Here is a 12613-nt window from a genome sequence, read left to right as displayed (position 1 = left end):
TTCTGTTGTTGCTTCTTCGCGTTATACTGCATTGGGTGGAGTCTGTAACTGCCGGCTGGCTTTGGTTTTGTTAGGACCAATTCAACAAAGTTTATTAAAATGCTTCCCTCCTCTGCAAGATGTCAAGTGATGCATGGCGATGTTGTTGTCGATGTCCGTAGTGGTGTCGATCATGTCGTGCAGGTGAGAAGGATGAGGCGACACGTCAAGAAAACGAAATTGTAACCCGGGATGCGCAACAGCCACAACTGACTAAGCACGTCTCCTTTGCTGCACGCCGCCTGTATACATCGTGAATCCACTGATACTTCGAGTGGACATTGCTGCTCCTCTTCTATCAGACATGCTCCAGGACCTGTATCATGTACATTAGGCCTCCCAAAATCAGCCGGTGGTGGACAGTGCTTTGGACTGGCGCGGGGCCTTCGAGGGAGTATTCGCCGCGGGCCTTTTCCAGAGTGAACACGATTCCCTTCTCTAACCACCGTCAGATCATCCTGCAAAACTCCGCGAGGTATCAGAAATCCGGGCTCTGCATGCGCTGTGGTATCCTGGGCTAGTTGAGCGTCCTTCCCATTGGCCCCAGCCTCGTTCCCCACGGCAGGCCTAACCGGCGAAGCGGATCCTCAAGGGCCAAGCGAAGTTCCACCAGCATGCGCAACATCATTCGTAATGCAAGCATCGTCAACAGGCAATCCTAAGCCGCGCAAACCCCGTCCATCTCGAGCGCGAGTAAGTCTAATTGTGTTGACTGGGTGTGAGGCCTTTACTGATTCGACGGTTCCGTCGCTTGCAGGGCTTACGTACAACCACCGGATGGTAAGCTGTTCCCCAAGCACGTGTCCGCCTTGTATCTTTGAACGGTCATGTTCGCTAGCTCTGTATTGGTTACATGCTGCAGGTCTCTTGGTTAACCGCCGGCTAACTTGGACAGCCTTACCTGCAGACGAAGGAGGGTGAAGTGTGACGAGCTGAGGCCACGATGTGCGACATGCAGCAAATCCGACAGAGAATGTCTGTGGCCGTCGCCAAATGACCCCATTGGCGGCACGGGAAGCAATGCGTCTGGTTCTGTTCAATCAGAAACTTCACCAGCTCAAGATGGCTCTTCTGCTGCTGCCACGTCGCCAGGGCCTGCTAGACGACCAATTCCAGGTGATATCGATTCTCAGCTCTGGAACAATTCTCCTGAGCTATTGTTCGACTCTCCGTCGACCGTCATCAACTCGTTGCCGTCGCCAAATTCGGCACCTTTGGCCTACTACGACCTGCTTGCCGAGGATGCCATCAACAACATTGACAAGTACAACCTCAATGTTGACCTAGACAGGAACAATTTGTCCAGACAGTCAAGTCCTGTCGCGGATACACCAGGTTCAGGCCCGCAGCTACACTCAAGCCAGCAAGCACTAGAAGCCGAATCGTCGGCACATGAGCAATGGAACTCAATCAACCCCATACCCATGTCTGACGATGAGCTCGTGCTTTTTCAACACTATATTGCTGTGATTGGTCCTATTTTGGATCTGAACGACCCCTCCAGGCAGTTTACGGAAACTGTTCCTTCTCTGGCTGTCCATAATGTAGGCCTCATGAAGTCTCTACTCGCTGTGTCGGCACGGCACATGGCACTCCTGAATGAGCCACAAATCTGTCGGTTAAACATACAAGACCCATCCCCGGACGGCGACGACGGCAGGATGAGGAACCTTCAAAGTCCTCTGCTACAGGCGGGAACACAATATTACTATGAGACTTTGCAGTACCTGTCGAAGAATCTTTTCTACCCTTCCTACAATAGGTCTAGGGAGATTATATCAACATCTATTCTCATTAGTACCTATGAGATGTGGGACTCTGAAGGCCAATACAGCAACGGAGCCTGGGAGAGACATTTGCGTGGTATATTCTGGATACAGAGGAGCCAAAACAACAACGGAGAGTCCAAAGACCCACTTCGGAGAGCTGCCTGGTGGCAATGGATACGTCAAGATACCTGGGTCGCATTCCGCGAAGGACGTCGCGTTCTAACTATTTGGAGACCGACCAAGCGTTTGATGGACCTAAGCCCGGACGAATTGGCTTTGCGGATTGTGTACATATGTGGGCGATGTGTAGACTTTGCCGCAAACGAAAAGAAGTACGACCTGAACACTCGCATCGACCAAGCCGGAAAGCTCCTGCAAGCTCTGGAAGATTGGCATCGAGCGCTCCCAGTATCCTTCCATCCCATTCACCGAGGACCGCCACCTGGACCTGGCGCCATGTTTGCGCCCATCTGGATTCACCCTCCTTCGTACGCAGCTGCTGTTCAAACGTTTCACTTTGCGAGAATCATAGTTCTCATCAACCAGCCTTCAATGGGAGGTGTCGACGAATTCCGGATTCGACAACGTAGCCTGGACGAAAGCGTAGACATGATCTGTGGCATTGCGATGGCACACCAAGGCAGAGAAATTCCAAGTGCCATGGTGAACTTCAAGTCCATCTATGCTGGTAAGCCCTATATCATCACGCATGTTGTTCGAAATAATGCTTACACTATTCAGCTGGTTTATGCGTTCAAGAACCCGTCAAGCAAACAGCTATCTTGAACCTCCTCGACCAGACGCTCGATGTCACCAAGTTCCCACCGAAGACACTACTCAACGATCTTACCAGCTATTGGCGGGCTGAAGCATGACCTTCCATCGATCGTACCGAATACAGTCATCCTATCTGAACCTTTCTCCACATATGCATGTCAATTTCTTATCATTGCATCCATCGAACCGTATGCAACGGACTTTTGGCCCATCGCTCTGGCTCCACTGTGACGCAGTGGTTCTATGAAGGAGGCCTCATCTGTACACAACTCCGAAAAAGCAAAACGGTGCAAAAGAACCACGTAGCGAGGCTATTGTGGGTCGGTGCGCAACGGAGAACGCCCTGAATTCGAGTGTACTTTCTCCACAAAACTCACAATGTGGAGACCGCTCAGCCGTGGCATAAATCCCTGCATCGTGGGGTAGAAGCGGGGTGCATGATAGAATACTAATCACCTTGTTCAGTCGAACGTGTGCCTCGTTACGAGGCACGTCGGCTGGGGCCCAGTGAGCCGGCCGACGTACCGTTCGCCTCTCCGCAACGTCATACTTGATCCTCGGCACGACCACCAATCAATGAGCCTGAGGGCCGCGGCTTCCCCGAACCAAACATGCCGCAGAGAAACAATACAACATCGGTTCCGAAACCGTTCCGATCGCGTGAACTCTATGCGCTCGATGTCTTTCAAGCACTGCACATCAGTAAACATTTGAGACATTTCAAAGTGCATATTGTTACCATCCATCATGGCGGTCACCAAAGACAATCGAACACTAGCAATACTCAATGCCGCTGCAAAAGGCAATTATGGCGTAATGGCTGCAATCGCGTACGAAGCTACTGTAAACGTCACTCACAATTCTGACTGTCTCCAGCTACAACGTTGAGCAATTGACAGCCCTCGTTCGCGCGGCGGAATCGAAGCGATCGCCCTTGATAATTCAGCTATTCCCATCGACCCTCAAGCAATTGCCCCTTCTCGCCCATGCGGCCGCGCATGCCGTAAAAACCGCAGCAGTACCTCTATCTCTACACATCGACCACGCTCAGAATGTGGAGCACATCCGAGAGATCATCGCGACGCTACCGGTCGACTCAGTCATGGTCGACATGTCGCATTACGATGAAGCCGAGAATCTAGAGAAGACTCGGATACTGACCAAGGAGTGTCATGACAAAGGCATCGCTGTAGAAGCAGAGAGCGGGCGGATAGAAGGTGGCGAAGATGGTATCGCCGATACAGGAGATCTTGAAGGTATGCCGTTAGACTGACGACCATCATAAACTTCCTCCGTTTCTGACTTTGCACAGCGCTCTTCACATCGCCTGAAGATGTCGACAACTTCATCAACGCCGGTATCGATGTATTAGCCCCATCGATCGGAAACGTACACGGCGATTACGGCCCCGCTGGTCCGAAGGAGGGACAACTACACTACGACCGCCTCGAAGCGATAGACAAGCAGATAAACAAGCGCGTCTTGGTCGCGTTACACGGCACCAATGACTTTCCTGCTGAAGTCATGCAAAGATGTATACGATCTGGCGCAATCAAGCTGAATGTCAACAAGCTTCTACTTGAGGTGGGGAATGAAGTGCTGAGGAAGCACGCGCCAACTACTTCCCTAGCGAAGTTGATTGATATGCAGATAGAGGTCATACAAAAGGAGACGGAGAGGTGGATGGACATTTGTGGTAGTAGCGGTAAAGCTTGAAAGGGAAATAGACCAATGACACAACAGCATTGTACTGTTATATCAACCGAGCATATCTTACTCCTCTATTGCACTACAGCGTGATGCTTCCAGACTCGGCTCATCGCGACCAGAGCAAATGTTGTATTGTTCTTGAGTTTTTGTGTTTATTACTCAATGCTGAGATGCGCTGTTGAACTGAGTATTCAGTGTCTCGAAAACGGAAGCAACGATCAACTGTCTTTGCAATTATTACACGCCACAAAGACGCTCGTTCTTATTGATTTGTACGCAAGACTTTAATCACACTCTAGCAAATACACTGTCTGTATAAATGCGCACCTATGAGTAGAAGGCCTAACAAAAATCTTAAATTCCATGTTCGAAGGGCTGTTGTCAAAATGGTGTTCTTCGTGCCCAAAGCACCGCTTCGCGTCACACAGGCAGATGACGCGCCGCATGTCCACCCACACCCAAGTGCGCGCTACAACGCTGCCATGTGCAAAAGGAAGCAAAAAGAACACACGTTTGCAAAAAAAAAAGGTCTTGCCCGGAATCGAACCGGGGTTGCCGGAAGACACTGATTTTGAGATCAGAATCCGGAGTGATAACCGCTACCTAGAATGGTTATTAGCGGGGGCAAGCGAGAAGTGCGAAGTTGGAAAACATACACTACAGGACCGATATAAAATCATGATTTAAAAACAATATATCGAATATGATTGAACCAAAAGCGGTGGGCGCAGGAGAAGGAACGATAAGCGCAGAGTTTTCTGGGTCGAGTTTTACCCCACCACCCAAACTCAACACTCAACCGTTTCGTTTTCTGGCCGGCAAAATTTTCACCAGTCCCACATGCCAGGTTGGACCATCAGGCACTTTCTTAATTTAAACTGTAAATATTTACACTACAAATTTTCTGATTAGCATCAATCAAGCACAACAGCAGTTTCAACTGGTTTTGTAGTGTGCGCAAGAAAAACGATGTGTCTGCGCGACTACATATCACTAAGAGGTGAGGTTAAAGAGGTGGCTGAGTGACGCACGGCAGGTGTGCAGAGGAGGGCTCAAATGTTGAAAACGACCAAGGAACCTGATTCAAGTAGATTGTTGATCAGGGAGCCTATGGCCTACACCCTATCTACAGTTTTCTGCCTTCATGTTGATGAAAGGCCTCCCATTTTGCTTGTCCAGGAGGACTACGTCTCTGCAGCCAGATCAAAGACTCCATCGTCTGTCACTCAACGTCTACCTTCCCTCGAAATCGTTAGGTTTGGCAGTGTGAGCTTTGGTAGCCTGACCGCCAACCTCATTTCGTGAGGTGCCGTCAGAGTATCCGGCCGCTTAACCGCTATCCCTCTCCTTGCCGCCTCCTGTCTTGCCATCGGTCTGAGCATTGTCATGACCTGTATCGAGACCTGCCAAGATATCCACGCTGGCGTTGTTTCCGCCGTTGTCGCCGTTGTCGTCACTGTCGCTGGCTTGATTGGGTCAGCATTGTACTAATACCAGACTAATACCAACTTACAGATATACGTTGGGTTAGTGACGCTATCGTCAAGCACATCACGTAGGCCATAGTAGCACCCCGACGCGTCGTCGTCGTCGTCGGTCCAGTTCTCCGAGGACATACCGGGATAGTATTTCTCTATAAGGATAAATTAGCTGAGATTCCTAGTTGTTTTGGTGTTACTCTTACCAAGGTCTAGATGAGCAGCAGGCGCGCCATCCCCTATATATAGGTCAGTTGTAGACTACCGCTGCACCAATCCTCAACTCACACTTGTCGTCATCGCCTCTCTCCAAATCCAAACCTCTATCCTGCATCTTAGTGAAAAACTTGAGGTCGTCTTCGTCGGCAGGGGGATCTTCCTGGCAAATCTCCACGAGAAACTTGCAAGCCTCATCAGGCTCAATAGACTCAACCGCAAAACGACGAGGATCGAGTCTCTGAGCATCGAAGGGAGCTGGTAGACTAAGGGGGTGGTTCTTGACGGCGACCTGGATGGCATTGTCCACAAATTGTCCTTCTTTCTGCGCGAGGAATACGATGCCAATCCAGACACGCTCTATGCGGGAGAACGCGACGGATATTGGTGGGATTGGTAGGTTGGAGTCGCCATCAATCTCCATGATCTTGGCGCCAGAGTGGCCATGGAATATGCTCGTATTATATGCTTCACGGATCGCCGCAGCCTTTCACTGTTAGTCCTGGCTAATACTAGTCTATTACCCACTTACTCTGTTCTGCGGTTCAATCGACAGATCCTCTTCATCTTTGCCGGTGTGAGAGGGGTCGAGGTACCGAAGATACGTCTAAAACTTTCTCAGTCGTGGTTGGTGAAGTAGTTTAGCATATATCACAAACCTTGAACCGACCGTTCGTCATCATATACACGTACTCGTCCCAGGTCGAACGCTCCAAGAGGTTGAACTTGTGCGCTGCACCTCGAGCAACAATCGCCCAATATGCCTGGACCTCGGCCCACAGCTGCTTGGAGATGCGCCCAGCAGCATTTTCGTTCATCTCGTACGTGATAGCCTCGACTTCTTCATCAGTGATTGGTTGTCCAACTACAATTGTTGTTAGTCAATGACTATTACTTGGACTAATACCCAGCTTACGGTTCGAAAGTTCCGTATCATCCCAATCGAAGTCAGCGTCTGTATCGGCGGCCAATTTCTTCATGAGACCATTATCAACATGGTATGTGTCTTTCGCGTAAGGCACAACACAGTCAGGGGCATTCCAGCCGCCAGGATACTTATGCGTGAACTCTGGGGTGACCGGCATCAAGTTGACAAAGACGATAAGCTGTCTGGCATAGTACTTGTCAGGGCTATCAAGGTACGTTCTCTTGGCTCTAGGGTTGCTGCCGAAGACCTGCGATGGGTGGCGACCGCTGGCAAACCTGTTTGGTTAGTGAATTCAATGCCAGACTGGCGTTCGCACGTACTGAATTGCAAGCTGGACATTCTTGGCCTGGATCTTAACGGCTTTTTCTATCTCGGCCCGCTCCGATTCAGTGAAGCTGTTCTCGACTAGCGGACGAACAGCATCGACAACGACCTTGACGAACTTCGATATAGCCTATTACCTCTGTTAGTAATAGTCTTCGTATTACACCGGTTGACTTACAGTGTTGCTCGCAGTCTGGGCTTTGAGTTCCTTCAAGTGTGTGCCTGTGGCTTCTTGTCTTCTCTTTTGGTTCTTCATAGTGTTCTTGTTCTGCGAGTACGTTCTGGGTCCAGATGTGTTCTTAGCTGGGTCTTTTTCCTTGTCCTCGAACTCATCCTCGGATGGGGATTCATCGCTGGGAGGCTCGTCAGATATAGGCTCTGGCGCAGGCTTCTTTGGCTTTGGCGTGATCTTGGTTTTGGGTGCCATCTTGTAGCGTAGAGTGTGGATGAGAAGCTCGGGTATTAGTCTGGGCGGTCTCGGTAATAGTTCGTGAGGGCGTGGTGTGTTCGAGAACTGGGATGGAGGAGTCGTAGCAGATGGAGGGACGGAGAACGCTCGTACTATATAGTAGCGCTAGCGGCTGCTAGTCTTTCCCACGTGGTTTCTCCACATTTGGGCGGTGAATACCAGTTTCTCTACCGTTACCTCCATGTGAACGGCGGCTGCCTAACACTCTGACGTAAGAAAGTCTCGTGCTGGCTACCTTCACTTATTATTCAGAATATAATCCCGCCCTGCTTCTCTCTTACCTCTGTCGAAGTCGCTTCCGTGCCCTCTTACTTGCTGAACCTGCTAGCAGATGTTATAATGCTAGTTTTAGTCCTTTTAATTACAATATATTCTCCTTTACCTTGCTGTTGTGAGTGTAAAATTAGTTGTAGTAATATACGAGCAAACCTCTGCAGCTGCGTTTTTGTAGGATTACCGATATTGGATTTCCTTCTTACCTTTACCATCACCTCTACCTCCACCGTTACCTTCACCTTTACCTTCACCTCTGATTCTGCCTTTACCGCCACGCTCTTGCTTACAATATGTCTTGGCAGGTCGTCTACAATCCTCAACCTCCATCGTTCCTCTCCTCTACCTCTACCCACAATCTTATATTGCTAAATAACACTACCGACACCCTTACTAGACATTACTTCCACAACTACGCCGATTATGGACATCTTTCGAAAGTGTAAGTAGAACGACATCAGTTTTATTTAGTCTGGTGGCTGGTAATAGTCTAGTATTAGTCTGGTATTAGTCTTGTGCTAACTCTGTTCAGTGTGTGGTCAACAGTTCGCACCAGATCCTGGTACCCATGCTAGCCCTAGTGGAGCTCGAAAGACTCTCCCGGGTTGTTATTTCGACCGCCCTGCTCGCCCCAAGCTAAGCTTCGAGATGATCGCCTCAAACTTGGCCGATGTTCCGTTACTTCCGCCACGATCAGCCCAGGTAGATCCTCTCTCGGTCCGTCAGATGCGAACACAACGTCATAGAAACCATAAGGTCCTTCAGCGAGCCCCCACCACCAATGAACACGACAAGAAATTGTTTCAAGGCCGCATGGCAAGGGCTGTCTTGTTCGACCCAAAGAAGGCTCCTGCACCTACTGAGAAAATCCGTACGTCTATAAACGAATGAATATTAGACTATTACTGACTATTACCTAGCCCGTTGGTTTCAGGAAGTCCGTCACTACCAGATTCAGCCAGGTTTGCTCCTGCCCCGTATCGTCTTCATGAGACTCGTCCGCGAGATCGCCATGGACATCAGCAGCGACGTTACTCGATGGCAAATCTCCGCCCTCCAGGCTGTCCAGGACGTCGCCGAAGACTACTTAGTCTGCGTATTGGAAGGTAGGTCAGACCCTATAGTATTAGTCTGGTATTAGTCCTAACATCAATAGCTGCCACCCTCTGCACGGTGAATGCGAAGAGAGACACGCTATTGCCATCTGACATCGAAACAGCGATGGGATGTGGAAAAAAGCTGGGTCGATGGCAGCAAGCTGTTGAGGCGCATGACTTCAAGGCGAGCCGTGCACATATGCTCGAAAGGCGTAAGCGCGCTCTCGAGGACCCTGAGCCTACTTTCCGAGCTGGTAAACGTCCTGCAAGGCCTGCCTAGTTAGCACTCAGACCGGTCCAAAGCCTTCGAGAAGAGTATTGGGTATGGGTGAGTAAGAACATCATGGCAACTACGAAGAACCTATAGCTTATCGATTTATAGCTTAATAAGTCATATGGTATCTGGATTTCTGTTTTATTGCCCGTGTCTAGGATTCCTACCTCATGGATCGTGCCTACCACGTAGGTAATGAGTGAGGAAGGAGCGCAAATTTTCGTGGCAAACCTTCAGATCTTCAAACCTCGACCTTGGTCTCAACTCTCTCATCCATGATACACCTCGTATGTCGACCGTACCGGTCTCGACTACATAGCGATGTCCTCAGATAAGAAGCGCGCCGCTGACCTCCCAACAACTGAACCTGAGTCGAAGCAGAAGAAGGTGACTCCCGACCCTCAATATCACCCTCACACTATCCTGGAGCACGTTATTCGCGAGATCATCCCGACGAGGTGGATGGACAGCAGCAGCAAGCGTGGGCTGTACCAGACGGTTACTACTGATCCTCAGGACGCCATCACGAAATGCAAAGATATGATCGCGCCGTGGGTTGTCCAGTACTACGAGGACGGATTGTTGTACGACCATGAGCAGTATGTGTCGAACATACACAGCAGCATCATCACTTCACTATCCTTATACTAATACCGTACTAATACAGTACTAATACCGTACTAATTACATTGTAGTCTGCGAGAGAAAGCCGTCTCGCATCTGCAGTTCGGCCCAGGTCTGTACATCGGAATAATGCGGATTCCTTCTTCTTCGTGGCGTCGTTATGTTGGTCAATCGATAAATTGCAACCATCGCGTACACCACAACCACGAATCTGCGACATACCGAAAATCCCATCCCTCGCTTCACTACGAGTACCACGAGATAGCAGAGGAGATCTTCTGGCTGGACCCTGCTTTCGTGCCTCATTTCCTCCCAGCAGGACTTTTGAACATCATGGAGCTTTGGCAAGCACTAGTCTTCCGGTCACTCCAGGAATCAGACCTGAAGGACATGCTTCCTGAAGGAGGTAGGGGCATAGCAGACTCCGAATTGGGGCTTGGAGCCAATGTTCGAAACCCTCTGGCACAAGGTCTTACATTCCGAGAATCTCCCGACATGGGGTACTACCGCTTCAAGAATTCCCCCGATCCCATCAAGCAAGCATACTTTGAAAAGATGAGGAACCGTAGCACAGACATCCGCTGGTGGTCCGACAGAGATGCTAAACGCCAAAGCTTGCTCCGTGGGGACATCTACCGAGGAACGTTTGGTCCCAGCTTTGGCACTCTGAAGGGAGCAGGAGAAGATCGCATGTTCACTATTCACTATGCATACATTCTCTTTGGAACAACTTTCTGGCGACGATGGGACGAGTCGACCATTCGTGTGAAGTGTGAACTCGCACCAGAAGGAGAGATGCATTCCCATTGTGTCGTTCGGGGCTGCTATTTCCTCGTCAACGACCCTGCGCGGCGACTGGGAATTCGGATATCGGGCATCATGAAGTGCAATGGTGAGGAATCCTTCTGCTGGGTCAACATGTGGGGCGATCAAACGACTATGCGTATTAACAGTCTGGTCGATTTCCTTCTCGATCGGCCAACCGATATTGGTGAGCCCCGCCGTTTTCTACCTCGCAACATCTGGGTTGGTCGTCCTAAGGGAATCTACACCAGCAAGGACTTGCGCGATGGCTACGACTACGTTAGTGTGCTGAGAAAGTATGACGAATCATTCGAGGAGTGAGCGGACGTTGTTGTATTATGATATTAATGCATCTCGCGAAGGTGGATGGTGGGGTGAACTGCTGTGACTAATACCACGACTATTACTTTGACCAGTACCACGACTAATACTACGACTAATACTATGACTACTACCAATCAAGATTCCTGTGCAGTGTCCAATCTGACTCGTGACGTATCCTCTAGCGGCTAGGTAATGTGGTTCTATGTGTTACTATGTTTTGTTTTGCATCGCAATTAAGCAAAATAACGCTTTTCGCTCTACCCCACTACAGTCCGTGCGCACCCAACGAGCCAGTTCAGTCAACGAGCCACCCGAAGCCCCGCAACCTCATGAACTATCCCAACTGCAACGCGTCATAACTCCACAACTATAGACCCGATCCAAGAAGCAATTAAATATATTAAATTATGTAAGGCTGGAGATAATTTCTCGTACTAAAAAGTTGTAAAAATATTCGGAGTTGATTGAACGACGTTATCGCGGAGGCACCAGGGCACACAACAACCCTGGGGCACAGAGGCAGCCGAACATCAACAAAATCTTAATCCACAACAAGAGGATAAGCTTATTAGCTTCGTAGAAGGGCAAACAAGAGACGGAGTACCACCTACAAGGTCTATTTTAAAGAATTTTAGCAGCGCAGTTGCGCAGCATAAGGTTTTAGATAGCTAGGTTGCCCAGTTTCAACACCGTTATCCCGATAAGCTTATTTTAAAATAGGACACCAGTATAGATCGTGAGCGTTACTTTGCTAACAACAAGCGTAAATACAAGTTGTATTTTAACTTGCTGCACTCTAAGATACAAGAACATAAGACTAAAGAGCGCAACACGTACAATATAGATAAGAAGGGCTTCTTTATCAGCATTGCCTACCGCAGGAAGAGGATCTTCTCTAAAGCAGTTTATAAGTTAGGAGAGCGTACTGCGGCAATAAGGGATGGCAACAGAGAATAGGTAACGCTGCCGGCTTGCGTATGCGCTTCTAGAGAGGCATTGCCGCCCGCTCTTATCTATTAGGGCATCTCCGGGGTTTAATTAAGCTAGGTTGACGACCTGTTGGCCGAACAACACTAATCTTTGTATCCCACTCGGCTTCGGGATGGTTAAATAATAATTTGGGACTTGCCTGGCTTTAACAGGTCTTTGAACGCTTCACAGCAGCTAAAGCTCGCCAGCAATAGCGCCTTCTAATCCTTAACGGCCACGCTAGCTACCTTACGCTAGATTTTTTAGAGTATTGTAAAGCCAAACGCATTATAGTTATAGTATACCTACTACATTCTACACACAGTTTATAGCTGTTAGATGTTATACTCTTTTTGCCACTCTTAAAACACTACACTAAGGAGCTTACCTAACGCCTCTAGCGTACCTAGGTGTTACGATCTGCACCCAGGGGGAGACGGGGGTAAGCGTAATCACTTTGAAGGATCAAGCGGCACAGTTGAAGGATTGCGGCACAGCAACCACGCCGTAGTCACGTGACTGCTCAGTGGTGAGCAAG

At 49.3% G+C, this 12613-nt stretch overlaps 4 protein-coding genes across 4 annotated transcripts; 3 read left to right on the top strand and 1 right to left on the bottom strand.

The window, feature by feature from the left end:
• Positions 1 to 1059: 1059 nt before the first annotated feature.
• On the top strand, positions 1060 to 2683 carry J4E82_006347 (uncharacterized protein; the record flags this gene model as incomplete). Its single annotated transcript, XM_051732604.1, has 3 exons — positions 1060 to 1063; positions 1096 to 2496; positions 2550 to 2683. 3 exons carry the CDS (start codon positions 1060 to 1062, stop codon positions 2681 to 2683), a joined length of 1539 nt encoding a protein of 512 aa, XP_051587554.1.
• Positions 2684 to 3332: 649 nt separating this feature from the next.
• On the top strand, positions 3333 to 4301 carry J4E82_006346 (uncharacterized protein; the record flags this gene model as incomplete). The annotated part of the gene is made up of 3 exons (XM_051732603.1): positions 3333 to 3415; positions 3462 to 3841; positions 3898 to 4301. The coding sequence occupies 3 exons, from the start codon at positions 3333 to 3335 to the stop codon at positions 4299 to 4301; spliced, it is 867 nt and encodes a 288-aa protein (XP_051587553.1).
• A 1323-nt stretch (positions 4302 to 5624) lies between these two features.
• J4E82_006345 (uncharacterized protein) lies at positions 5625 to 7668 on the bottom strand (the record flags this gene model as incomplete). Its single annotated transcript, XM_051732602.1, has 7 exons — positions 5625 to 5761; positions 6062 to 6476; positions 6522 to 6596; positions 6649 to 6854; positions 6906 to 7192; positions 7238 to 7371; positions 7420 to 7668. The coding sequence occupies 7 exons, from the start codon at positions 7666 to 7668 to the stop codon at positions 5625 to 5627; spliced, it is 1503 nt and encodes a 500-aa protein (XP_051587552.1).
• Positions 7669 to 8796: 1128 nt separating this feature from the next.
• Positions 8797 to 11103, top strand: J4E82_006344 (uncharacterized protein; the record flags this gene model as incomplete). The annotated part of the gene is made up of 5 exons (XM_051732601.1): positions 8797 to 8854; positions 8904 to 9089; positions 9140 to 9292; positions 9686 to 9953; positions 10050 to 11103. The coding sequence occupies 5 exons, from the start codon at positions 8797 to 8799 to the stop codon at positions 11101 to 11103; spliced, it is 1719 nt and encodes a 572-aa protein (XP_051587551.1).
• Positions 11104 to 12613: the final 1510 nt, after the last annotated feature.

Source organism: Alternaria postmessia (genome assembly GCF_024291825.1).
Source record: "Alternaria postmessia strain BMP 2775 chromosome Unknown scaffold_37, whole genome shotgun sequence".
Classification (NCBI taxonomy): domain Eukaryota; kingdom Fungi; phylum Ascomycota; class Dothideomycetes; order Pleosporales; family Pleosporaceae; genus Alternaria; species Alternaria postmessia.
This window is presented reverse-complemented; position numbering and strand designations above follow the sequence as displayed.